The sequence below is a fragment of the Paramacrobiotus metropolitanus genome, unplaced genomic scaffold (genome assembly GCF_019649055.1).
Source record: "Paramacrobiotus metropolitanus isolate TYO unplaced genomic scaffold, Prichtersi_v1.0 Parri_scaffold0000075, whole genome shotgun sequence".
In the NCBI taxonomy this organism is placed as follows: Eukaryota; Metazoa; Tardigrada; class Eutardigrada; order Parachela; family Macrobiotidae; genus Paramacrobiotus; species Paramacrobiotus metropolitanus.
Genome location: NW_026570295.1, coordinates 1 through 24,565, shown reverse-complemented (window position 1 = coordinate 24,565; position 24,565 = coordinate 1). Strand labels below are relative to the sequence as shown.

General features: G+C 41.9%; 6 protein-coding genes across 7 annotated transcripts; 4 read left to right on the top strand and 2 right to left on the bottom strand.

Annotated features, from left to right (window-relative positions):
- Positions 1-2,301: 2,301 nt before the first annotated feature.
- On the top strand, positions 2,302-5,219 carry LOC129595217 (glutathione S-transferase B-like). Its single transcript, XM_055492145.1, has 8 exons — positions 2,302-2,532; positions 2,595-2,676; positions 2,800-2,843; positions 2,971-3,052; positions 3,610-3,713; positions 4,414-4,542; positions 4,602-4,682; positions 4,846-5,219. The coding sequence occupies exons 1-8, from the start codon at positions 2,497-2,499 to the stop codon at positions 4,933-4,935; spliced, it is 648 nt and encodes a 215-aa protein (XP_055348120.1). The 5' UTR covers positions 2,302-2,496; the 3' UTR covers positions 4,936-5,219.
- Positions 5,220-5,288: 69 nt separating this feature from the next.
- Positions 5,289-9,967, bottom strand: LOC129595190 (uncharacterized). Its single transcript, XM_055492117.1, has 3 exons — positions 9,084-9,967; positions 5,956-6,220; positions 5,289-5,897 (listed from the first exon to the last, which is right to left on the bottom strand). The coding sequence occupies exons 1-3, from the start codon at positions 9,372-9,374 to the stop codon at positions 5,518-5,520; spliced, it is 936 nt and encodes a 311-aa protein (XP_055348092.1). The 5' UTR covers positions 9,375-9,967; the 3' UTR covers positions 5,289-5,517.
- Positions 9,968-12,322: 2,355 nt separating this feature from the next.
- LOC129595191 (uncharacterized) lies at positions 12,323-14,236 on the bottom strand. The gene is made up of 3 exons (XM_055492118.1): positions 13,793-14,236; positions 13,104-13,368; positions 12,323-12,881 (listed from the first exon to the last, which is right to left on the bottom strand). The coding sequence occupies exons 1-3, from the start codon at positions 14,024-14,026 to the stop codon at positions 12,499-12,501; spliced, it is 882 nt and encodes a 293-aa protein (XP_055348093.1). The 5' UTR covers positions 14,027-14,236; the 3' UTR covers positions 12,323-12,498.
- A 1,956-nt stretch (positions 14,237-16,192) lies between these two features.
- On the top strand, positions 16,193-19,235 carry LOC129595166 (uncharacterized). Its single transcript, XM_055492082.1, has 3 exons — positions 16,193-17,017; positions 17,726-18,299; positions 18,743-19,235. Exons 1-3 carry the CDS (start codon positions 16,318-16,320, stop codon positions 18,849-18,851), a joined length of 1,383 nt encoding a protein of 460 aa, XP_055348057.1. The 5' UTR covers positions 16,193-16,317; the 3' UTR covers positions 18,852-19,235.
- Positions 19,236-19,428: 193 nt separating this feature from the next.
- LOC129595167 (uncharacterized) lies at positions 19,429-22,764 on the top strand. Of its 2 annotated transcripts, none has more exons than XM_055492083.1 (3): positions 19,429-20,507; positions 21,364-21,926; positions 22,248-22,764. In XM_055492083.1, exons 1-3 carry the CDS (start codon positions 20,295-20,297, stop codon positions 22,354-22,356), a joined length of 885 nt encoding a protein of 294 aa, XP_055348058.1. In that variant the 5' UTR covers positions 19,429-20,294; the 3' UTR covers positions 22,357-22,764. The 2 variants fall into 2 exon arrangements, with proteins under 2 accessions (XP_055348058.1, XP_055348059.1); XM_055492084.1 differs by having other exon boundaries at positions 20,370-20,511.
- Positions 22,765-23,322: 558 nt separating this feature from the next.
- Positions 23,323-24,559, top strand: LOC129595248 (uncharacterized). Its single transcript, XM_055492186.1, has 3 exons — positions 23,323-23,586; positions 23,663-23,803; positions 24,073-24,559. The coding sequence occupies exons 1-3, from the start codon at positions 23,452-23,454 to the stop codon at positions 24,298-24,300; spliced, it is 504 nt and encodes a 167-aa protein (XP_055348161.1). The 5' UTR covers positions 23,323-23,451; the 3' UTR covers positions 24,301-24,559.
- The last annotated feature ends 6 nt before the right edge of the window (positions 24,560-24,565 follow it).

Here is a 24,565-nt window from a genome sequence, read left to right as displayed (position 1 = left end):
TGCAGTTTTACTGTTGCAGAAATTACTTACTTTTGCATGAAGCTTCATGTGAACGTTCGGTTTACTGTATTAAAAATTTGTAGCATAATTAATTACCACAGACGGTGCCCCATATACTTTATATGCCAGTTTTTTTTGCAGTTTGTATATACTTCTGCAATACTCGGTTGTCTTGAATGCGAACAAAATTAGATAAGAGTAACTGATTTAGAGATGTATGTAATGCAAGTAATTGTATCGTTTAAAATCATTGCAATAACTAAAGGCTATATTCACAGTTAATCCAAAGGTCACAGCTTCATCGATAGTGTCACTGATAGCCTTCTGGTCGGTACTATTCATGCACTTTATTTGATGGATAATCGATCGCGAGGCCTCGAGTCACCTTAACGCGTATTTAAACTCTCAGAGGAGTAATTAGACAAATTAGATGCATAACGATGTACTGCCTGCCAATGCGAATAGGATCAGGAGACGCGCTCCGGCCGAAAAAAAAGGAGGATGTGATGGAAAAACACCACTGCTATCTGGATCGATGGTACATACGAGCATGATCATTATTAGATAAATAATTATTATGTATTAGCCATTAATAATAGCCATATTGCCGGCCTCATAAAATTAATGGGCGCCGTCATGCCTGAAACCGTGTGCCAAACACTCGAACCGGAAGCACTGCATGGGCCCAGCTTATGATTAATACGCAAACGTGGGACGGGGTACGATAGGATGGCGAAAGATCGGCGGGAAACGCGGCCGTCACGCACGGACAACTGGATAATATTTTATTAGTACGAGTAGCTAATTATTTGTTCTGTGCAGTCACGCTTGTAAGATACGAGTACAGAGCGAGACAGTGTGGTATTAAATGTAGCATATCTACCCTGGGAAGCAAACAATGCCGCCGGCGCAAAATCCCACAAAAACTTGCTTTATTAGAGTATACGTATGTCCTCAGTCCTTTGTATGGTACAATAATATTATATGGGTAGTGCATACGCAGTATCAATCATTATTATTATTGATTGCTGACAATGAAAATAAAAATGGTTAGTGTTAAATGTCAAAGCACACAGCTTCATATTTAAAAAAATTAAAGAATGTCAGTGTGTTAATGTACTTATTGCAATTAATTAACTGTGCAGTATACGCTATGTAACTGCAGCATGCACGTATACAGAGATCGCAATGCCAGTAAAAGCAACGGGGCTGAAATTTGTTTGTAAAAAAAGATTACACAGAATAATGATGAACAGTATAATGGTGGAGGTCAATTACATTTGGGTAACCGTTGCGCGTCGGGTAACGGGGAAACGCGTAAAAAACGTGACGTAACAGCGCGTAAGCAAGTAAGCATTCTGATTCGTGATCACAAAATCTGGGATGGGTTTTTAGCTTACTTGTCCGCGTAAGCGTTGCGCTTCGACGTCGAAGCGCAACCGTTACCCAAACTACGAGTAACTCGCGCCTCTCCTGCACAGATCGACAAAATTTTTGTTTGTTTGAACTAAAAGTGCATCCAGCGACCCAGATTCACACTCCAAAATTCATAATTAACTTTTTTGACGTAATACCACATTTACCACATTACAGCATTAAAAATGAGTTTTTCAGTTCCGCTGCGGTGTTCAATTTCTTTCTTGGCACGGAAGCGTACTCGACTTACGATTGGACGATTGGGTTTTTGCTGAGTCATGGCTAATTTTTTACGCGTCTCTCCATTACCCGACGCGCAACGGTTACCCAAATGTAATTGACCTCCACCAATGATGAATTTTACGGGCACGGGTGCGACGGGCAGCGCCCGTTTTGCAGCAGTGGACAATAGAATCCCTGATGGAACAAACTAGCAGCTGTGCACAACATGAAAAAGAAGTCACTTAGTTCAGCAGTACGAACAGTAACAAATCCGCAAACAAATTACTTCGCAGGACATGTAGAAACAAATATTTTGAAACAAACCACACATCAGACGAAAGTCAGTTTCTTAGTAAACCCATTCTCGTACAACACATTTGACGGCCAGTAATTCAGTAAAGATATTTTTCAGTGTCAGAGTATCAATATTGAATTAGGTATTAGATTAAAACGCTGTTAAAAAATAATATTGTTGATATTACAAGTTTGACGATAACTTATCGTAAGTACAAAGTACTTACTGTACTTGTACTGTACCATGCTTTTACACTGTCAGTACAAAATTGTTGAAGGAGCCGGTGCAGCACCGGCAACACTGAAGACTCGTACAGCTGCAAGTACTTGTACGTACGAGCACGGCGCGTGCAATGCGGAACGACTAGCCTCTTTTCGAAGAAACAAGCCAGGGTTGCGGTGCTGCGTCTAAAATCTAAATCCAGTCTTGCCAGCTGTCAACACACGCTTGATAACCATTTAACCCTTCTGTTGACGCTTTGCATTTTTGAAAACATCCTCTTCCGGACGGACTTATCATTTCCCTACAGCGCTTGCAAGGACGATACTGCGTGCTTGATAAAAATGGCACCAACCTTGGGATACTGGAATATTCGCGGTGTAAGACAGCGGATGTTCTGACGCCGATCTGTCATTTTCATGTTTCCGGATATTTTTCCTAGGTTAGCGCGCCGATCCGCTATCTCCTGGAATACGTCGGACAACCCTACGAATTTAAGGGCTACGACCTGTCCAATGCGCAAGGTTCGCAAATCACTAAAAACTGTAAAATCTTGATCGTTGCGTAATTTCCGAAGACCGTGCTTTACTGTATCAAGGAAGGGAAATGCTGCGTTTTCCTGTCTGATGTTTGTTCTTCCTTGATAGAATGGTTCGGAGTAAAGGAAACTCTGGGATTCGAATTTCCCAACGTGAGTAACATGATCTTCTTGCTGTTTACCACGTAAATGCCTTGGAGTAGCGCTCGAGGCACTCGGTTCTGCCTGGAAGAGTGGGCGACAACATTAACAACAACGCCGTGTTTTGTGTTGTCTGCAGTTGCCCTACCTGATTGACGGGGATTTCAAGCTGACGCAGGGCAATGCCATTATTCGCTATTTCGCCCGCAAGCACAATCTCAGTAAGACGCACCTACGCGTAGTGTTGTGTTCCTGACAGTTTTTGCTGTTCAGGGCAGTTTTATTTCTTTACAGCTGACTGTGAAAATAAACTTAAAGACGTAAACATTGCTACGAAACAACAGGCTACTTCTGTGATCATGTCTGCGAAATACCAGGCTTTAATTCGGCAGTAAGCGAGATTAAGCGTTATAAATAATTTATGTTCATAATAATATTATAATATTAATAATTATAATAAATGTGATATTGTAGCTGATTATTATTATTGCTAATTATTTTTTATTTGTTGTTATATTGATTAGCATTGCGTTGTGACGCAGTACTTGGAAGTATTTGTTGGTAGAGAGTTTTTCAGAAATTTTTAGAAAATTTCTAAAGTTTACGTAACAGAATTAGGGCAATTTGCGGAACAGATGCTGTGTCTTATTTGCAGCATCGTCAGGAAATATGTTGCTATTAATTTTACGGCAGTGTCAGTCGTCAGATCATTTTAGCAATATATTTTTGGATTAAATATTGGATATTTCGTTACTGAATTCTGGTGATTGTGTTACAGTTGCCACCAGTGAAAAAGACATTATCGAGCAGGATGTCATGGACGGTGTCATCACCGAGTTCCTCATGGCGTGGGTGACTGTCACGTACGCGACACCCGGCAAGGTACGTTTGCCAAAAAAACAGTTTTATGGTTACAGTAATCTTCCCCATGATTATTATTTTCCTGCGGTTGTTCCACGTGAAAGAATAATTTATAGTACCGGTAATTCGTCTAACAGTAATTAATGATTGGTCTGTGAGTTTTAACACGGTTTTACTTGCACATTTTTATTGTTTTCTTTTTATTGTTTAAAGTAAAGTAAGTTATTAAATATGTTGTATGTTTTATTTTACCGTTACTTGTATTGTACGCATACTACAGTTACTTGAGTTAAATTTACGACATGCTGTGCCAGGGAAATTCAATAGCAGATTAGTACTTTTAACAGATCGTAATGGCAGTATTTGTTATGCGATATAGCGAAAACAGTCTAACCATAATATCGAGTATATTTTTCCGGTATTTTGTCATTTTTTAATTTAATTTGATCAAATTATGTGGGTAGCCATTTGCATTTCATAGCAGTGGATTGTGAAGGTCTAATTTGTTTCTTTTGTGACTTTGCGTAACGGAATACCTCTGTTATTGTTTGAGACAGCCAGTTCATTGTACAAATAACCGGAAACGTTTAAGAAGCATTAGGCTTATTCATGGGTAGCACGCAATTTCATTATCCATTTTCTGTTGACAATATGCATAATTATATTGTTTTGCTGCACCTGCGTCGCCTGAAATAATGCAGTAATATTTTTATTAATTTAGGAAGAGGACCTGAAGCGCTACCGCACCGAGAATCTGACACCGATGCTGCAGCGTTTCGAGAAGCATCTTAACAACCGCGAGTATTTGGTCGGGAATAAGCTGACGTATGCGGATTTCCAGTTTTTCGAAGTAAGTAATCTTAATTTCACCAACAGCGTCTTTTTTGTGAGTAATATCGTTTTCTTCAGCGACTGGATGCCAATATTATTATGTTTCCGGACTTGCTGAAGGATTTTCCCAATTTAAAGAAATTCCATGATCGTATTGCGGTACGTACAGAGTAAACTTTAACAATAAAAATTCCATGAAGTTAATAGTCCATTTCTGATTTCTGAATACGAATATTTTTGTAAGATAATATGATAGAATTTTTCCAACACGGTATTTCATGGTAAAAGGTTAAACAATGAAATTTCGTTCATTTTGTTGTAGAATTTGAAAGGCGTGAAGGAATTCCGCGCCTCGGATCGCCTGCCGAAATCCTTGAATGCCGGACCCAAGGCCAAATGGAATAACGTTTAAATGGTTCAATGGTTATACGTCATTTTTTTCCTTGCCACAAAATATGACGAAAATGTCTTTTTGGCCGTAATTCACGCTATTTAATTGGTTTGATACATCGTTTCTTATTATTACTGGAAGTATTTTTTACATGTTTATTCACTAACGTCATGGCGTTTAACTGCGTTGATAGAATTTGGTTTTTTATTTACTTGCGTTATTCCTGCCCAGAGCTGTGTTAACCGGGAAATCAATACTTCGAAATGCCTTTTAAAAAGGAAATAAAAAGACAATTTCTATCAGTACTTTTATCTTATTTCCATTTCCCGGATTTCTAGAATGTACGCTGCACGAAATACCCATATTTTATTTTTTACATTTCATCGTATTTATACTCGCAATGGCCATCAGAATCAATTCAGAATGCAACAACAACGCCGGCGCTTTACATGTATTGAGCTATACGTTATTCGCCTGAATGGGGCGGTGTGCGCAAAAGGTCGCCCCAGTTCAAGCTTGCACCGGTTGGCATTTTCAACCGCAAAAACGGGATTAGTTCTTCACATAGAAGTATACAATGAGCAAATTACAATCTGGAAACGATCAATAAAATGATGCCGGGGCGCACGAAGTGCCCTGTTTACTGGCACATTTACCAACGAGATTCTCCTCGGCCCAGCGCTGATCCTCCAGATACGCCTGTGGCCGTCCCGGGAAGTCACAAGCCGGGAGGTCATAAATCCATGTATTGTAAATCATATCTTTGGATGTTACGCACATAAACTGGAAGCGGTCATCGATAGCGTCACGGATGATGGCGTCCTCCAACGGGGTAATGTCCTTCGGCATCTTGCGGGTCCACACCGACATACCGGGTTGTTTGCAGATACTGCCGTCCAGGAAGTTGTCCGGGTCAAAACAGCCGGCCCGCAGATAGAAGAAATTAGGGTCCAAGTACAACTTGTAGAACCAGTGCTTGGATTCTGAAAGAGAAAATACCTTAATTCCTATCCGTTATCTGAGTTAGCCGGAAGTACTAACGTCCAGGAGGGGCGCCCAGGGCGGGGTCCAACCGGGTCAGACCATAGCAGAAGCCGTTGCAGGTGGTATTCTGCATGACGTAACCGCCCCAGCAGTTGTGCGGTGCGGCGTCAAAGCGGCACACGGCGGCGGTGGCCTGCATGTAGGCGCCGTCGTTGGAATCGTATACCCAGCCGACACCGCGATCCAGTTCCATGCAGTTGACTAGATCGTGCAGGTTGGGACCGGCCGGTCCATACATGTACTGGTACCAGATGCCATTTTGCTGCAAAGGCACTAAATCATAGTACCCGAAGTGGCTTATGTTACTGGTTTAAGTTATTCCCAAAGATAAAAATTTACTGTACTCTGTAGCTTCGGTAGCTGTTCTGAAAAACTCAGGTTTGTACTACGCAATGTATATTATACGGTATATGCATCACTGATCGGCAGGGAAATCATAAATTCTCGCGCTTCCCTGGTGGGTGCTATATGCAGCACACATCCGGTTCGCAAGAGTAATTACTTGAGCGGGCCGGATGTACGCTATAAGGAAACGATAATCCTAGTGCATGGAATAAAAGTACTTTAGAAATGAAGAATATACAAAATTTTTGAAAGTCAACAACTGCGTTATGTGACTTCTTTATACACGTATATCTATATGAGTTTAATTACGTACGTTTTTTTCTTTTTTTTTATAATTAATTATCCCGTCTCGGTTCTTCCTGCCCCACTGTTTGTGACGCCTGCATATAGTACAGAATAAATTAATAAAATGTTTTCCCGCCCTGCCGCATGCGATATGGCAGATCCGACTATCCTGCATAGGAAATAATTTCTTATCGTTTTTAGGATGAATATGATGATTTATTCTATGAACCAATGTAAAGGTCATCAGGTTTTTGCAATCCCGTCAAAGCCTTTTGTGTCGGAAGATCGCCGTCGGTTCCATCTCTATCATTTTGTGTAACTGTAACACGGCGTAAAATGAACCCATATAGGTACAGAGTACCCTTATTTATGTGCGCAGAGCCCGAAGAGTTACGCACTGGCGGTGGGAAAAGGGGAAGATTAGTCGAGGCGTACACTACAGGTGTGAATGTGAAGCTACCATAACATTTTCGTTCGTTACGAGACGATTGAAAAGTCCTTGAATTTTAGTACTCGTTATGAAAACTACTCGTACATAAAATTCAGATAGTTTCCTCTATCGTAACGAAGGCAAACAGTCACGTGCAATTCGAACGCATTACGAAAGCGAATACGATGACGAAAATATTTTCGTTCGGCAACACTAATATTCTGCATTACTATGCTTCCGGTCATCAACAGTACCGCTCCACCGGAGAGAGCATTAAATCTCGCACATCCTCTTATACGAGTTCTGTAACTCCATATGGACGAAGACCTGAAAACATGATTCCATGCTTCGTGAAATACTGTTACCAATCTGTATCATCCTAGCTAAAACTGCTGAATCCGCACTGATTTCTGCAGTATGACCACTGTACTGAAAATTCATTGATCGTATTATTTTAGGCCGGCCTGGAGACCAGTTGCAAGAAACCGTGAAAGTGGCCTTGGCATGGACATTACCTGCTAGTTCGCTCAGCTCGATGAAAAATATTAAACTGACCGTTATAAAAACTGTACGCGTATTCAAAATAACGAAAGTGTACAGTTCCACATAAATGATGATGCAGAATTTCCGCTGCCGGTCGCTTCACGTGGTGGCCGGTTGAACATGCCGGCTGGCGACTGTTATCAGAGAGGCAATGATCATCGGTTAGAAGTTTGTTGCACTAGTTTTCGGATGTGCTCATGTGCAATTGTTTTTTGTCAATGAACAGGGTCTGTATATGAATACACAGGACAGTCAAGAATGGTTCGTATGCCATTACGGTAGAAATTGACAACCTGCCTAATCTGGATAATTAATTGCAGGCGGTGCATTTGGGCTGATGTCCGAACGCTTCATTAGGAATAACGTTACAGTGTAATGTTTTGAAATACCGTATATCGAACTGTCAGCAGGAATCACCGAATTTCCGCAGTAGACAGAGAAATGATAGCACGTGACTGTCATGTTAACGAATGCTACTTTGACTGTGGTGCAGTGGTGGGGTGGTCCCCGTGGCGACAGCGCGCAATCAATCAACTTATTGTAATCAATCCACGTTTTAAGACCGGCATTGTCATCCAGGTCTCCAAGATGACGTGTAATGTTATCTGCAGGGGCGTCACAGGTCTGGCAAAAGAGGGGTGTCAAATTTTGACAGGGGGTCTTCTCAGAGTGAGTTACACGTAAATTTGACAGGGGAGTCAACGCTAATTTTTGCAATTTATCTGGGAAAAAAATTGCCCCCCTCTCTCGGACGCCCTCCTGTCAATTTTTTTTTGACAGGGGGCAACCGGTTTTGAAAAAATAGGAGGAGCAAACCCCTAAACTTTGCCGGCTGACACCCCCCCCTATGACGCCCCTGGTATCTGCAACCCCTCGTTCTAGCTGGCGTCACACAGAAATTTTGACAAATCTACAGGTAGTGCGTCCATAACACGGACACCCCTCAAGAAGGACCGCACGAAATGAGTGAATCTTCAGCTAATCGGTCGGTTATAATATATAAAGAGTAAGAGGATAAGGAAGTTCTGACTACTTTTATGAGGAACTACATTCCATTTCGGACCACGGGTCACAGCCGCCGCTTGGACATTTGAGTTCGGCTCGTTGCCGGTTTGGGTAATTTACCCTTGTTTGGTTGCTGGTGGACGAAGAATGTTGGCTGCATTATGGAGTACAGCACTACCGTACGCAGAGATGATTATTACGATTTACTGGTATGATCGAGCAAACTTTGCGGAAAGCTTGCCATAATGATAAAGTAAAGTAAAAATTTTTTCAACGATATGACTATTAGAAAAATGTTGTTCAATTGACCGAGGCATTAAAACGCGACGACATTAAGTACTACTTTCCGCAAATTATAACTACAGCCACAACACTACGATGCGCATTGCTAAGTGGTTCAAACGGCAAGTGATAACTTCGTCTGCAAGGGCGGTTTCTTTCTTAACCTACGGTTAATTGTTTTAACCGGTACATAGCGCGTCTGCGACAATAAGAGCAATTAAGGAGATAAACTTACAGCAGGAGTATCGAAAGCGTATCCCACCGGCAGACTCGGGACACACGTCTGGTTGGTGGTGGAGCTGCCGCCCGTTGTGGTCTGCGAGCCGGATGCAGCGGATGTCGTTGTCTGTCCTCCAGACGAAGCGGTTGTGGTGGTCTGCTGGTTGGATGAACCTGTTGTCGTTGTCTGTTGGTTCGATTGGCTGGACGCGGTGCTAGTCTGCTGATTGGACGCGGGAGTGTACGACGCTGTCTGCGCGCACACAATTCCGACGGTGACAACGAAGACCACGGAAGAGGCCAACATCGCGTCGTGATAACGCTCCAAAATTTTTAGAAAATGATAACTTTGCTCGATACAATATTTTTTGTTAAGAATACTGGCATGCAGACGTACGCATTTTGCTCTATATTTCGGCTTATATACAGGCAGTTATGACTGTGATGTGGATAATTCAGCTTAATTGCATAGCGCAGTGATTGTATGCGTACGTACGACCAATCGAAAAAACCGTCTAATCTATACTTCTACGTCAAAATGAACCGCCCTGCAAAAACGATGTTCCGCCCTTGCGGAAAACACTTTCACTTATTTATAAAACATGTAGAATAATGATTACTCTAGAGAAAAAAGCTTGTAGTAGGTTGAAACGTTATCTCGACGAAGGGAGGGGAAATTTGACAGCTTACAGTAGGGTACGTTGCCAGCCGATAGCACAGTAAAATTTTACCGGGAACACTGAAGAATAAAATTTTTAAGCGAAAATATCGTTAGATGATTATACATAGATATACAGTACTACCGTATAATCATCTAACGATATTCTCGCTAACCGTATTTAAAAATTACTAGCCGTATTTCGCAGGATAGTTGTACTACTGTAACAGTAGTATAATTAATTCTTTTGCGAAATACAGTTAGTAATTTTGAGTACAAGCAGCATCTGGAGTATCCTGGCTAACGAAACAACACATTCCAAATGCAAACGGGTTTGAAAATGTACTGAGTAGGCTTAGTCGCACATACAGATACACATATAAATACTTTATACCGTTGCCGCTTGTTTAATTATCTATTCGGTCATTGTTCAATAATTTCCATTCGGTCTTCTGTCAGCCCTTTAGAATTGTTTCGCACTTAAAAATTTCTAGCAGATAAATACATGCAAATCCCTTGTTTGATTTAATTCATCATAATTGTAAGTTAAGGAACGGTTTATTTGCAAAGAATATGGGACAATGCCACTTAGTTATTTTTGATAAAACTATAAAATTCCGTAAACAGAAAAACATAGTACATGTAAAACTAATGATGCTATTGGTTTTACTAGACTGCAATTAACAGCAATGAATTGCAACTTTTTTTGCAATTAACTGGGCGGCATATGAATGATGATTGATCGGTATAACATGAGCCGCAGCAGATTCAAGCAGCTGGTCACTGTTCCGCTTTTTATCGATTCTAACGCGATCATGTAAAGAATGAACGGTGTTTGTTCACATTAGAATTTTGATCAAACGTCCATCTTCGAACGAACAACAGCTCCACAAAAAAATCGGTAAAGCGTGAACGAAGTGTATGAAAATAATATCATTGTCACCAACAACGATCGTTTCTTAATCGTTTTCGTTAGTCTTTATGCCGCAGTAATCCTATAACTAATTATGGAAAACCCATTACACGGTGCAACATGCTCTATTGAAATATTGAAAGCCTAATTGTTCTACAGTGGTAATTATCGTTAAACCGATACGTCGCTTTGATAAAACTATCAATGATTACTTGAGCGTTCTTCAACGTCGTCGTGTGTCGGCCTGCAACGATATGCGGCTAATCAGAGCAACGGTGCGTTCGCATCAATCAAACAACGTTTTAAGCAACAGAACTTGTGTCAAGAGCGCACACTCGGCTAGTCATGGGCGGGTGCATTGTTTGTCACTGCGGTTTGGAAATGGAGAGCGGTACACCCGACACCGCCCAAAACCGGGTCTCGATGCGACGGCCAACGGCGGACATTGGGCGGATAAAATTACCTGCGACGGTCTGACACAAAACGCCCAAAACGGCAACTCACACCGTCACCGGTTAGAAGAGCTATGCCGGGTCATGATGATCTAGTTTTGTTCAGTAACGGCTACCGAATAAAATCAATTGCCTCAATTATATGGATGTACTAACAAAGTTACAATTATTTTACCAGTACTTAAAAGGTTAAATGTAAGCCCCTACTTTCATTATGCGTTAACGAGAACGAGACTACAATTCTAGCATTTAACGGTGCCGAGTACTTTTGTGCGCTTAAATACCCTACCTGGGGCGCGTCAAATTTGAGTTCTATCTCAAGTTATGAGTTCTATCTCGAAAAACATGATCGAATGGTTATTTTTTCCAGCATCTTATAAAACTGATCTGCATCGACCATCTGATGCTAATGGCCGGGTACGTATGAGTGACCTGCGACGGTATGTGCACATTTAGAAAAAACGACCTTTTGTTGCAACTGTTATATGCATCATTGCAGGTTCTCGAGGCAGCAGGACTGTCGATGTGGTCAGTCACTGAAGATGACTTTCTTTATTACACGGCTCCTGTACGGGAGCCGTGTAATATACTGATGTGACTGTGAGCGACGCGCGCCCCGAAGGGGCCGATCCCGTTTTCGGTACGTGCAGCCTGCATCGAGGTAAGGTCAGGGAAGAAGTGAGACGATGAAATTTCAAAAAGTTTCATACAACCTTCACAAAATTAAGTCCATTACGGTGAAGTCGTTGCTCTGTACGGTCCTCATGCAGATGATCAACGTTAAGATAGATTTATTCTAGGAAAGGCTGAATTTGCGTACTCATAATTGCGTATTTCGTAAAAGTTAGTTTGTAATGCAGTCGCCACTATCGGCTCTGCGCGCTGCTGTTTAAATGTTCTTAACTTTAAAAGATCTTGGCTATTACAGCGTACCTATGTAAAGCTATGTTGTACTCGTAATTCGGTATTGATAAGGATATGATGATTTTACGTATTTTTAGATATTTCGATCCGAAAATTACCGGGATCATTGCGGTACAATCTTATTCCATTGAATTACTGTAAAGTATGGCGTCGCATTTCACATACCACTACCGCTTGCCCTGGAACCGGATATGCCCGCAATTCCTGGAATATCCTGTTATGTATACACGACACAAATTATTCCAAGGCCTGGCGGAAAGTGCCGGTAAATAGCAATATTCCCATTTGCAAGGTCACGCGGAAATCTGCAGTAATGCCATTTTATTACAATGTTTTATTACTATAATTTTATTACAATGTTTTACGGCCATTAATCTATTTACAAGAGGAAAGGAAGCGACCACGCAAACTATCGATGTAAATGCATTTAAGCTGCGCATAGCGTAGCTGCAGACGTAGAAAGGGTGCAAGCGCGAAATTTGACTCAATAGAACGAAGCCGGAGCGCAGGAGCTGCCCTGCTTGCTGGCACATTTGGTGACGAGATTCTCTTCGGCCCAGCGCTGATCATCCAGATACTTCTGCGGCCGTCCCGGGAAATCACAGTCCGGCAGATCGTACATCCATGTATTGTAGACCATGTCCTTGGATGTCACGCACATAAACTGGAAGCGGTCATCGATGGCGTCACGGATGATGGCGTCCTCCAGCGGGGTGATGTCCTTTGGCTTCTTGCGCGTCCACACCGACATACCTGGCTGCTTGCAGGTACTGCCGGGACTTAGGAAGTCCTCGGGGTCAAAACAGCCGGCACGCAGATAGAAGAAATTCGGCTCCAAGTACAGCTTGTAAAACCAGTGCTTGGATACTGTCAACCAAAGGAAATCATAATTATTATTTCGAAAATATTGAATGATTATTCAATTATTTTTTGTAGGTATATGATTAGTAAATGTTAAATATAATATAATGGCCGTAAAAACATTAATAAAAAATTAAATAACATAGTATTATGTACAGTTAACTGTTGTGAACTTATGGTTAGGTAAAGCGTACTGTTGGTACAGATACTAGAGTACGTAGTACGTACATCCATCACCGGCGCCCAGATTGGCGCTGAGCCGGGTTAAACCGTAACAGTATCCGTCGCAGGTGGTGTTCTGCATAACGTAACCGCCCCAGCAGTCGTGCGGGGCGGCATCAAAACGGCACAAGGCGGCGGTGGCCTGCATGTAGGCACCATTGTTGGAATCGTACACCCAGCCAATCCCGCGGTCCAGCTCCATACAGTTGATCAGATCGTGCAGGTTGGGACCGGGCGGTCCATACATGTACTGGTACCAGATGCCGTTTTGCTGCAATAGACAGAATAGGAGCGCCTTTTCCAAACAAGGCAAATGATTGAGTCATTATCAATCAAGACAAAATACAGTAACTGTAGCATTCTATAATGCATATAAATTATTATTATATGATTAGCTACTATCCATGTGCTTCCGCAATACTGCTTGAGCATGCCGAAACGGCATCCTGAACATTTTAAACATCATCTGAGAAGGAAGCTACCAAAAAAGTTATCATATCTATCACGAATTGTGCCTGGTGGACAACATTCATGACAATTCTGGATTCAGTGAGAACGATAAAAGTTCATGGATTCATCAAACCTACGATATTTGTTTTAAGAAAATTAAAATGAAAAGCCGGTTTACTTTTAATTAGGATACAGTACCAGTATTTGTACAGTAAATTGGTATGCTATTGCCATTGGCCACTTACGGCTGGAGTATCAAAGGCATATCCAACCGGTGGCAGCTTGGGAACGCATGTCGTGGATTGGTTGGTTGATGCTTGGGTTGTCGTTGATCCGCCACCGCCACCGGAAGAGGTGGTTGTTGTTTGCTGGCCGGATCCGGATGGTGTCATCTGATTTGTCGCAGCATAATACGCGGTCGTCTGCCCGTGTACTCTCCACACGGAGAGGACAACGACAACGATGGAGATGGCTCTCATCGTTCGTCCTGGCTTTCTATACTCGATTAAGCGGCAAACAAATGATCTTATGAAAATGAATAAGAGAAGCCGACGAGAGACACGTCAAAATTCGATTATATATGCAGGAAAAGAATTTCTGCTGTGCATACAGTAGTTCGGGGTAATTAAGTACCAGGCATAATTAACAAGTACGCGATTGTGCAGGGTAATGAGTATACACTGCAGTTATTGTACAGTATTCGTCCAATCATGTACCGACATAATTATTACATTATTAAGTACTGTGCACTGTCAACAAGCACGTGTATAATTGGTATTAGTGCTCTCAATTTCGTTTGCACTTAATTCGCGAGATTATGCCGAATATAACCAAATCAAACCAATGCGCGGTCGATGCCCAATAAGCCGTGCGGTTCGTTCTCCAGCCTTTCGCATCTCCAGCATTTGCACCGAAAAACAAAGTAACCGAACACACCGGTAACGAACGGAAATTTTCTGCGCATGGCCAACAGGCAGACCGATGTCGTATCAGATGGAATTTTCAGTTTTTAACCAAACGAAAATCGTTGATCAAAATGCAATTAGTGTAGGCAGCATCGGAGCCGAAAACATGCATTTCTGAGTAAAGAACGAAATGATTGCATAGTATCGCCTAGTTTTGGGAGGATCACAACGTTTGCTCAACGTTGTAACTTACAGATACAATGACTGCATTCTCAGTCTGACAATTTTATTGCTTAATTTCTGGTTGCGATATAAAAGCGTCGTTGATTGCTTTGTTACTCTTGCAATTAAACGTTTCGGATACCGACTTAGGGGGGGCGGGAAGGTCAACTTCAACTTCGCGCACGACAAATTATATAATCCGGGATGCATGAAAATCCCAGCCGATTATTTTAGGAGTTTAAAATTGCAAATTTAAAATGCTCATAATTTCGTGCGGAATCACGAATTCATATATTCATATTATTCGTATTTTGATATTACAGCTGTCATACGCCCATGATTGATGGATAATTAAACTACATAGACAATGGCAGCTGTGTCGGTGTTCTAATTCCAACCGGTAAACAGTAATAAAACCGTTTGCGAGAGTTTAATAACGCTGCATGTTGGCCTTGGTCAAAATCAAAATGGCTGGCTGACATATCGAACGGGCTTGACGGTGAATTAAAAGAATTCTTATTGGGCTATGATCAACCGAGATATTGCAGAAAAGCATTAGCGCTTTTAGCCGGTGTGGTACGGATGGCAAGGTTAGCTGTTAAGGTATTAAACACCGGTCCACGCAGCGACTTCTTTATCGTTAGTTGCGTTACTTACCTTCGTTAAAATACGGGCAAATTAAATATTATGGCCTACCGCGGTCTTCGGGACACTGGGCCAATATGACGGAGACAACCCTGGCGAACGGCCGTTTTTCACTTTAAAAGGCTCGTTAAGTTATCCGGTTCCGCAGTGTTTGGTGCTCCACCAGCCAGCATAGATAGCCGTGACCTTTTGGTAGTTTATGTTCTTGACCAGGTAAATTACCTTTATTTGGGGTGAACATGGGGCTGGCAGACCATATGCGTGCCCCCGGCACTACAGTGAGGGATGAGCCGGGGAGTGCTGACGTACACAATCAGTGACAGAATAAGTATCTATATATACACCCATGGCTTCGTTCCGCTTCACGCTTAGTGGAAACGATATTATGACATTATGACAAGCTCAATGTGAGACACGTTCTTCGAGAGTACGCCTTTTAAATTATACAAAATTTTAAACATCGTACACTTGATGTAATTTAGCACTACTCTGGATGATTGTCAATTGTCATGGACTTCAACCATCAAACAGGTAATTCCATTTCCGGTCAAAAGCGGTCTCGAAGATGCGTGCTTGGAGCCCCCATCTTGTAACGAGACCGACGATTTAAGTTATTAAAATTATACAGGTACATCTGCCAATTCGTTGTGCTGTGTAATAGCTGAAGGGTGGAGATTGAATCTGTTTATAAAAGCAACGTTGGTCGACAATCCTTATGTCAGCCGGAAAAAAAGGGCGCTGCTTGCGACCGCCAGAGTTTGCGATTAGCGATACAACAATGTTGCAGCGACGGGGCGGCAGCTGTGGATGGAAATTTGTCTGTGCTGATTTTGCTGAACAAGTGAAAAAGCAGCCAAACGCGCTACACCGGTGTGTTTCAAATGTTTATAACTTTCAGCTTTCTATTTTTAATGTTTTTCTGTCTTCTCTCACAATAAACATATTCCCCGTTACTCCGTTACAGTCTTACTCACTCGCCTACATTTTTAAAATTTACGATGCCTTCCTTATTCACTTTCCAGAACGTGGACCCCCCCTCGGGTCTGGACGTCCGTGATGAAGCCTCCGGATTATTCCACCGTGGCTTCGTCAGCGACTCCACCGATACCACCCTCACCCTCGATTTCCATTCCCCTCATAAATCCCCCGCCACCTTTCCCCTGGAGCAGGTCTTCGATAAAGGCGAAGATCTGGAAGATGAGCAAATCACCAGCGGCACACAAGTTGAAGTGCCGTACCAATCGGGCGAGGCGCCCATCACCTGGTACCCAGGAAAAATTGTCGTAGGCGAAGCGTATGCCTACGCTATCGTCGAATTTAGTGTGGATGATGATAAAAACAAGAAATCCAAGGTGAAGGAGCTGTTCAAGCCGGATCTCCTGCGCAACCCCGATGAAGAGCGGATCCCCGTGGATGAGGGGATGTTCCGTCGGACGGAGATCCCGTTGAAGAAGGAGCTGGTGGAGAAGCTTGAGGCGTTGATGAAGACGAAGAAAGGGGCTGAAAGATTGGAGGAGGTGTGGAAAGCGCGCGGCGTGTGTCGTGCCGATGTGGATAAGCATCGGGCGCTGGTGGTCTTCCGCAGCGGGAAGGATGATCTGGATGAGGCGTTCGTGGAGGAGACCGTGGAGGGGGTCGAGGAGAAGGGGACGAAGCGGGATGCGGAGGGGCAGGAGAAGGGAAGCGCGTCCAAGACAGGTACGAGGGCAGGTTTTATGGTTGTCGTGCTCGGTGCTATTATGGCTATAAACTACTTTTTTATTGTTGGGAATAATTAATTAGTTCCAGAAATTTTATTAACTTATTTAGACATTAAGTAACAACTAAGTAACAATTTACAATTAATTTATTTAATAATTCATAGGTTAAATCATTAAAATAATTTTAAAAATTATTAAGTATTACTTCATAGTTACTTTTTTTAATTTTTTGATTTTTGAAATATTGCAGTTTTAAATTGATTATAGTTTAACGCTATAGTTATCTTGAATATTCTTTGGCGCTGATGTATTTTATTGTTGGTTTAATGTTGCAAGATAAAAAGAGGATTCGCTAGTGTTTTTGTTTGGACCTGTTTGTTTCTGAAATCTGGTTCCAATTTTTTTCCTAAATTTCTGTACTGTAATAGGTTTGATAATGGAACTGCATGCTTTTCGGCCGCAGTTAATTCTTGAATATTTTTATTTTTGGCTTAAATTTTGTCCCCTTACTGTTGCATTTTTTGTTGGATTTTGTTCTTTATTTTTTCTCTTTTAATTCTTGCCGTTAACAGTAAATACTATCGTCGCGTGTTTATTACTTGTTCAAATAATAACAAATATCCACGTTATTTTTCAATGGAAAGAATTAAAATAATAAATTAAAGTAATATACTGAGATCGAAATTTTTTCGATGCCTTTTTGTAGACGAGAAGGGCGACGCCAAAGCCCACCACCCATCCAAAACCCACGTGACCGTCAGTACGGAGACTTTCGGGCGTCATTCGCGGGAATTTGAGCACTGTCAGCACGTGTTCCGCGCCGTGGATGCCACCACGAAGGAGTTCACCTTCGAGGGCGGGGAATCCGACCATAATGACGGATGGCTGCTGCACTGCACTCTGGGCATCCTCTTCGGCAAGGACATCCATCTGGACAAGCTGATACTTTCCAAGACATTCCCGTATTTCGGCGACATCATCGAGAACACCGAGGACACCCTGAAAATCAACGCCCACCTGGCGGCGGTGGCCAAGAAGCTGGTTATCCGGGAATGTGAGGTCTCGCAGTTCATTCACAGCGTCATGGAAGTGTCGTCGGGGCTGACGGATACGACGGCGGTGGTGGAAGAGGCGGAGCTGGAGCTGCACGGAGAGGACGCCGTGGAGAAGGCGTTGGCGGTGTTTGAGGAGATTGTGGAGGAGCTGGATGCGGATCAGAAGGAACGGGTGAAGAAGGCATTGGAGAAGAATGCCGAGGAATCGTTGAAGATCCTCAAAAAGTAAGGAATTGTGGTTTTAATATTTTTTTTGTGAATCAGTACAGTAATGATTATTTTCGTGGGTGGATGAAAACCAACGTCATACGAGAAAATTGTGGATTTAAATTATAAAGTGGTTTGTATAATATTTTGTAATTATTATTTCGATAAATAATATTTATTTGTTGGTCTTTTTATTTACATATATGGTTTGATTTCGTAGCGTAATCAGCATTTCCATTTTATTTATTTACATTACCGTATATTTTTTAAAATTGCGTAGTGGTTTGAAGTTTAATGCACTCGTAAGAATGTGGGCTAATTATCTGAAATGCTTTGTGAGCCACATTTATGTATTTTGAAATTTGAATTGTAATTTATTTCTGTCAGTGAAGTTTTTTTCTTGTCATTCTGCGCTGAATTCCACACTTAAATGCCTTTGCTTAAATGTTTCCGTTTGTTAGGTGGGAACCAAAACATTTCTCTAAACTGAAAGAGGCGGACATAAAAAAGGTGGATGTTTCATCGCTGAAGAAACTGACACAGATGGCGATCCTCTACACATTCTATTGACGTTGTAAAATCAAATCTCGTAGCTTACCTTTTGACATTTTCATCTCTGCTGTCTGCACCATGGATCTGCCCGAGATCTGTTTCCATGCATTTATTTTAGTATATTTATCCAATGCCAGTTTAAAATTTTAACTGCATATGAAGCGGCAATAAGTAGTGATAGGAACTGTTTGGATGGGATTTAAAACGTTTTTGTTAATTTTAGAATCTCTGGTATTGGTTTGTCGGTGTATGCCGGTGTCGTTTTCAACCCGGTAAATTTAGGTACAGTAATTGCATTTTGGTTATTTCGCGATTGATTATTTTAACATTGATCACGGACGTATAAGCAAACGATTCGGTTTTTTTTTTCTGGGCATATGTACCCGGCATCTTAGTCCGCTTCGATGATGTGAGCGAATTCATTAATCAGATGACATTGTCGGAGAGATTCTGTTTGCTAACTGCGGTAAGCTGCAAAGGAGACTATAACAAATGCCCCAGATAGATCGCATTGTTTCTGACTGATAGCAGAAACTGGGCAGCTTCCAATCTTGTCCAGTTCTAACAAGTTTCTTGGTGCCGTATCACCACGGTCCGTAGATTTTGAATGCCTCCGGGACAAAATAAATCCTTTCTTGGAACCAGCTGTGCTTCGCTAGCTTTCCCCGTTCAGGTTACTCCGCGGCGGTTCTGGCATTCACGTCGAACTGTCGAAGTACGAGTAATGAGCAATGAGCATAGCTCTGCGCTTGAAAACTGTTCTGCGTGCAACCACCAAAAGGCTTCGATTATAGATACAACAATGTCTACGTAGAACGGTAGATGCTTTTTTGAATTCTCCGTATGACAAGACTGAACGCCGGTGTTTCAGTTGTTTTGTCTTTGCTTTCCCGGTCGTCTTACTCTCGCTTTCTTATCTCTGACTCTCGCTCTCCCTTACTTTTTGAATATTTCCGATGCCTGCCTTATTCAATTTCCAGAACGTCGACTTCCCCACGGGTCTGGACGTCCGCGACAAAGCCTCCGGGCTGTTCCACTGCGGTTTTGTCAGCGACGCCACCGAAACGACACTCACGCTCGATTTCCAATCCCCCCTCAAACTCCCCGCCATATTCCCCCTGGAGCAGGTCTTCGAGAAGGGCGGAGATTTTGATGATGAAGATGACTTAAAAGAGCATCTCACCAGCGGCACACAGGTCGAAGTGCCGTTGTAATTAATCGGACGAGGCGCCCATCACCTGGTACCCAGGGAAAATTGTTATAGGCGAAGCGGACGCCTACGCAATCGTCGAATTCGACGTTGACGATGACAGAGAGAAGAATAAAACCAAAGTTAAGGAACTGTTCCATCCGGATCTCCTGCGCAACTCCAAGGAGGAACGGACCCCCGTAGATGCAGGGACGTTCCGTCGGACGGAGATCCCTTTGAAGAAGACGCTGGTGGAGAAGCTGGAGGCGTTGATGAAGAGGAAGAAGGGAGCGGAGCGGTTGCATGAGATGTGGAAGGCGCGCGGGGTGTGTCGCGCTGATGTGGATGCGCACCGGGCGCTGCTGATTTTCCGCAGCGGAAAGGATGATCTGGATGAGGCGTTTGTGGAGGAGACGGTGGAGAGTGTCGAGAAGAAGGGGACGAAGCGGGATGCAGAGGGGCAGGAGAAGGGATGTGCTTCCGAGGCAGGTACAAAAAACATGTTTTTGTAATTGTACTCGTACTGTTTATTGTGGTTTTATTGTGGCTTATTATGTTTATTATTATTATAATTTGGTTATTTATTGAATATTTCAAATTTATTTTCTGTTTGTTTAAATTGATTAGTTAAAAGAAATTTTTTAGTTAAACAACTTTTATTTGTCGTAATTTTTATTTACCATTGATTTTCAGTTTTTTTTAGAATGAATTATTTGTATTTAATTAAGTACTTCAAAAACCGCTTTTAATTTTCGCGGTACGGTATTAAGTACAGTATTTTTTTGAATTTATCCTAAATTGAAGAAATACGAGATCTTGTAGTGACTTATACTTACTATTTTCTTTGGCACTAAAAATGAGATTTTTTTGGGGCTTGTCATTTGAAAGCAAGAACGGAATGTGCATGTGTTGGGCTAAAGTTGTTTGTCCTTGAAATCTGGTTCAAAATTGTTCTACCAAGTGAATCCAAATCTATAGTGTATATTTAGCCCGTCAGTGGCCGTCACTGTATAAGCTATGATGGTTTCAATAATAAAAGTACATGTGTGTTCCGTTCACAGTTGGTTGTTGGATTTGTCTAATTTTTGCAGGATTTCTTTCTATTTTGATATCCTTCTCGGAATTTTTATTCTTTTGTGGGTGGATTGATTTTTACCCGTTATTTTTCTTTTAATTCTTGCTGTTAATTGTTAAATACTATGGCCGCATGGTTGCTGCCTATTCAGTTGTCGCAGTCCTTATTTTAGAATATTATTAAAATAAAGGCTTGAAATAAAAATAACGAAATAATATAGAAATTGCAATACTGAAATAAACTTTTTATTTCGTTATCTGTTGTAGACGAGCAAGGGCGATGCCGAAACATGCCATCCATCCAAAACCCACGTGACCCTCAGTAAGGCGACCTTGGGAGGCTTTTCGCGAGGATTCAATTACTGCCAGGACGTGGATGCCACTACGAAGGAGGTCACCTTCGAGGGCGGGGCGTCCGACCGTAACGACGGATGGCTACTGCACTGCACATTGGGCATTCTCTTCGGCAAGGACATCCATCTAGACAAGTTGACACTTTCCAAGACATACCCGATTTTCGGCGATATCGTCGAGAACACCGAGGACACCCTAAAAATCAACGCCCGCTTGGCGGCGGTGGCCCAGAAGCCGGTTATCCGGGAATGCAAGGTCTCGCAGTTCATTTATTCCGTCAAAAATGTGTCGTCGGGTCTGGTGGACACGGAGGCGGTGGTGGAGGAGGCCGAGTTGGAGCTGCATGGGGAGGACGCCGTGAGCAGGGCGTTGACCGTGTTTGAGGAGGTTGTGGAGGAAGTGGAGGAGCGCCTTAAGGAACGGCTGAAGAAGGGATTCAAGAAGTATCCTGAAAAATCGGTGAAGATTCTAAAAAAGTGAGTCATATAATATATTTTTTTAATAATTAGCACTGTATACTAACTAATAATTATGATATGGATCGGACGACGACCAGTGCCGTATGTAAAAATTGTAGTTTAATATTTTTAACTAATGTGTGCAGTAATTTATATTTATAATCAGTATTTATTTATTTGCATTTTTTGATACTGTAATTCACATCGCTTCAATAATTTTAATTTTTGATGTTTTTTAAGCACTCGTATTAACTTGCCCTGCAGTGTGATATTGTTTTAGTGAATTCTGCTTTGAATTCCATAAAAGATGTCTTTGCTTAGCATTGCGGTTTTCTTTAGGTGGGAACCAAAGCGTTTCTGTGAACTGAAAGAGGCGGATTTAAAAAGTGTGGTTGTTTCATCGCTGAAGAAATTGACACAGATGGCGATCCTTTACACATTCTTGTGATGTTTCGAAATCTCGAATCTCGTAGCTCATCTGTCGACATTCTCTTCTCTGCTCCATGGATCTGCGCGAGATCTGTTTTCATGCATTTATTTTAGCCTGTTCAGGAATTGCCAATTTTTAATTTTATTTGATTTTATTTGCATATGAAACGGCAATAAGTAGTGATAAGAAAATTAATGTTTATATTCGATTTAAAATGTTTTTGTTAATTCTAGAATCTCGGGTACAGTATTGGTTTTTCGGTGATGCCTGTGGTTTACATCCCGGTAAATATATTTTTATTTTTGTGATTTCGCGATTAATTATTTTACTCATGGATCACTTATGAGCAAGCGATCCTGCTTTTTTCTGGGCACGTTACCCGGCATATTTTATGCCGCTTCGATAAGTGAACGAAATAAACGAATTGCCTGACATACACCGCATTAATACTGACTTCATAGCTTTATTACTTCACAATATTCAAAGTATTTACAGTTCATCACTTGTTCTTTTGATGGCACTTGACTGATGATGTGATTCACGCTACAAAAATTGCACCATGAATCCATGATTGCTGTCTGTTGCTGCCGGATATTTGATTTTAACGGCCTCATAATTCATATTCATAATTTAGTCACAATCATCATGATCAGTGCGTGCGACAAGACTGCTGACTTGGTTCAATACACTTGTCCAAATTTGGAATTCCCAACACAGTGTGGTCCAAGATGACTCAATTTAAAATCGAGGAGGCACATCAGTTTTAAAATTTCTCACAAGAGAAAAAATTCAGCACGCTCTTGAAAATTTATTGTTAATTCTGAAAATCCAATAGAAAAGCAATCACGAAGCAGTACAATAAAAATTTTAAATAAATGACGCTCAAACGAAAAATGGAATTCCAGTAGCGCCCAGTAAATGGTAATGGGTGCCAGTGATGGAATTTCATGTGGGTGTGAGAGCATTTTCGACTGGAGTATCAAATCAACAGCAGCATATTTTTGCCAGTTCATTCATTGCAAGTTTCGATTACCCCGCGACAGATGATCAACAATGTAATCAATTTTCCCGTGGCGTCGGTCTGTGTGTGTCGATTGCAGGCATAATGCAAGCATGTCTCGCCGGCGATTCGGTAATAATCATCGCTGGGCGAACGCCGTGCCGGCCGGAGCGGAGGACGATGACGACAACGATGGACTGATTGACGATGAGCCCGACGATCGTCTAGAGAAATTCGGAGAGATTCAGGCAAATAGCAGACGCCTTGCTCCCTGACTGATTTCTTCTTGATATCAGGGGTCTTATGGTGCTGTGCATGATGTAGATCTCGCGGATGGTGGAAGAAGAAGAGGATGAGCCGTGTCTGGAGGAAGAGATGCTGTTTGGACGACCGCGTCGAGCACAGCCTGTTGCGCCTGCCTTCCATGCCTGGTCTTCCTTGGGAGTGAATGAGCGCAGCTCTGATGTAAGTCCATATTTGTCCGAGACTAACATATTTGCATTTATTTCGAGGCGTACATATTTGCATTTGTTTCATCATTACGGGCTAATCTTGGGTGGAAAAAGTGCAAAATCATTGTGATGTTCGGTAAACCTGCATAGCGTTTGAAGTTCCCTGTACAGTGGTACAATGACAGTACCGCCGTACAGGGTAATGATAACTGCTGGCGCTGTTATGCGAATATTTTTATTTGATTTTTGACTTTTTTGACGATTTTCATTTCACGTATTTAGGAGGAAGAACCTTATTTTATGAAATCTCAAGCGCTGGCGATGCCGGGCAAGCAGGTGCATCAGCCGGATACGCGGACGGATCGGGATTTGGTGGATTTTCTCCGCGCCTTCGACTGCGAAGAGGCGTATGATGTTCTGCAACAGCGCGGAATTTCCCTGCGTCAGCTGCTGGAAATGACGGACGATGATATTTCTGATGTAAGCGATTGCTTGTACGGTATTATCTGATAGTTGTGGAAACTTAAGCCTGCGAATGTTCCGCTTCCGTTTCGAAAAATTAAGAAACATCAGAAAACGAGAAATCAGTCTGCATGGAATAAATTCAATTTTTTAAATAATTATATTATTTTTATTTTATTTAGTATTTTTGTTTTGCATATCAGCGAAAGCGTACCTTGTAAATTTGTAATTATTGATTGCAGGCTTTTTTTCATTTTGCTTTGTTTCGTTGTATAAGAAAGTCTTTACTTGTACGTTTTCACGTATCGCATCG

Coding starts and splice junctions, on each gene's coding strand:
- LOC129595217 (XM_055492145.1), top strand. CDS start 2,497: ATGGCACCAACCTTGGGATACTGGAATATTCGCGGT. Junction 3,053..3,609: donor CGCCCGCAAGCACAATCTCA/GTAAGACGCACC, acceptor ATTGTGTTACAG/TTGCCACCAGTGAAAAAGAC. Junction 3,714..4,413: donor CGTACGCGACACCCGGCAAG/GTACGTTTGCCA, acceptor TTATTAATTTAG/GAAGAGGACCTGAAGCGCTA.
- LOC129595167 (XM_055492083.1), top strand. CDS start 20,295: ATGAAGAGGAAGAAGGGAGCGGAGCGGTTGCATGAGATGTGGAAGGCG. Junction 20,508..21,363: donor AGAAGGGATGTGCTTCCGAG/GCAGGTACAAAA, acceptor TATCTGTTGTAG/ACGAGCAAGGGCGATGCCGA. Junction 21,927..22,247: donor TCGGTGAAGATTCTAAAAAA/GTGAGTCATATA, acceptor GGTTTTCTTTAG/GTGGGAACCAAAGCGTTTCT.
- LOC129595248 (XM_055492186.1), top strand. CDS start 23,452: ATGTCTCGCCGGCGATTCGGTAATAATCATCGCTGGGCGAACGCCGTG. Junction 23,587..23,662: donor AGAAATTCGGAGAGATTCAG/GCAAATAGCAGA, acceptor TGCATGATGTAG/ATCTCGCGGATGGTGGAAGA. Junction 23,804..24,072: donor TGAATGAGCGCAGCTCTGAT/GTAAGTCCATAT, acceptor TCACGTATTTAG/GAGGAAGAACCTTATTTTAT.
- LOC129595191 (XM_055492118.1), bottom strand. CDS start 14,026: ATGAGAGCCATCTCCATCGTTGTCGTTGTCCTCTCCGTGTGGAGAGTA. Junction 13,369..13,792: donor ATGCCTTTGATACTCCAGCC/GTAAGTGGCCAA, acceptor TGTCTATTGCAG/CAAAACGGCATCTGGTACCA. Junction 12,882..13,103: donor TCTGGGCGCCGGTGATGGAT/GTACGTACTACG, acceptor TTTGGTTGACAG/TATCCAAGCACTGGTTTTAC.
- LOC129595166 (XM_055492082.1), top strand. CDS start 16,318: ATGCCTTCCTTATTCACTTTCCAGAACGTGGACCCCCCCTCGGGTCTG. Junction 17,018..17,725: donor GGGAAGCGCGTCCAAGACAG/GTACGAGGGCAG, acceptor GCCTTTTTGTAG/ACGAGAAGGGCGACGCCAAA. Junction 18,300..18,742: donor TCGTTGAAGATCCTCAAAAA/GTAAGGAATTGT, acceptor TCCGTTTGTTAG/GTGGGAACCAAAACATTTCT.
- LOC129595190 (XM_055492117.1), bottom strand. CDS start 9,374: ATGTTGGCCTCTTCCGTGGTCTTCGTTGTCACCGTCGGAATTGTGTGC. Junction 6,221..9,083: donor ACGCTTTCGATACTCCTGCT/GTAAGTTTATCT, acceptor GTGCCTTTGCAG/CAAAATGGCATCTGGTACCA. Junction 5,898..5,955: donor CCTGGGCGCCCCTCCTGGAC/GTTAGTACTTCC, acceptor TTTCTCTTTCAG/AATCCAAGCACTGGTTCTAC.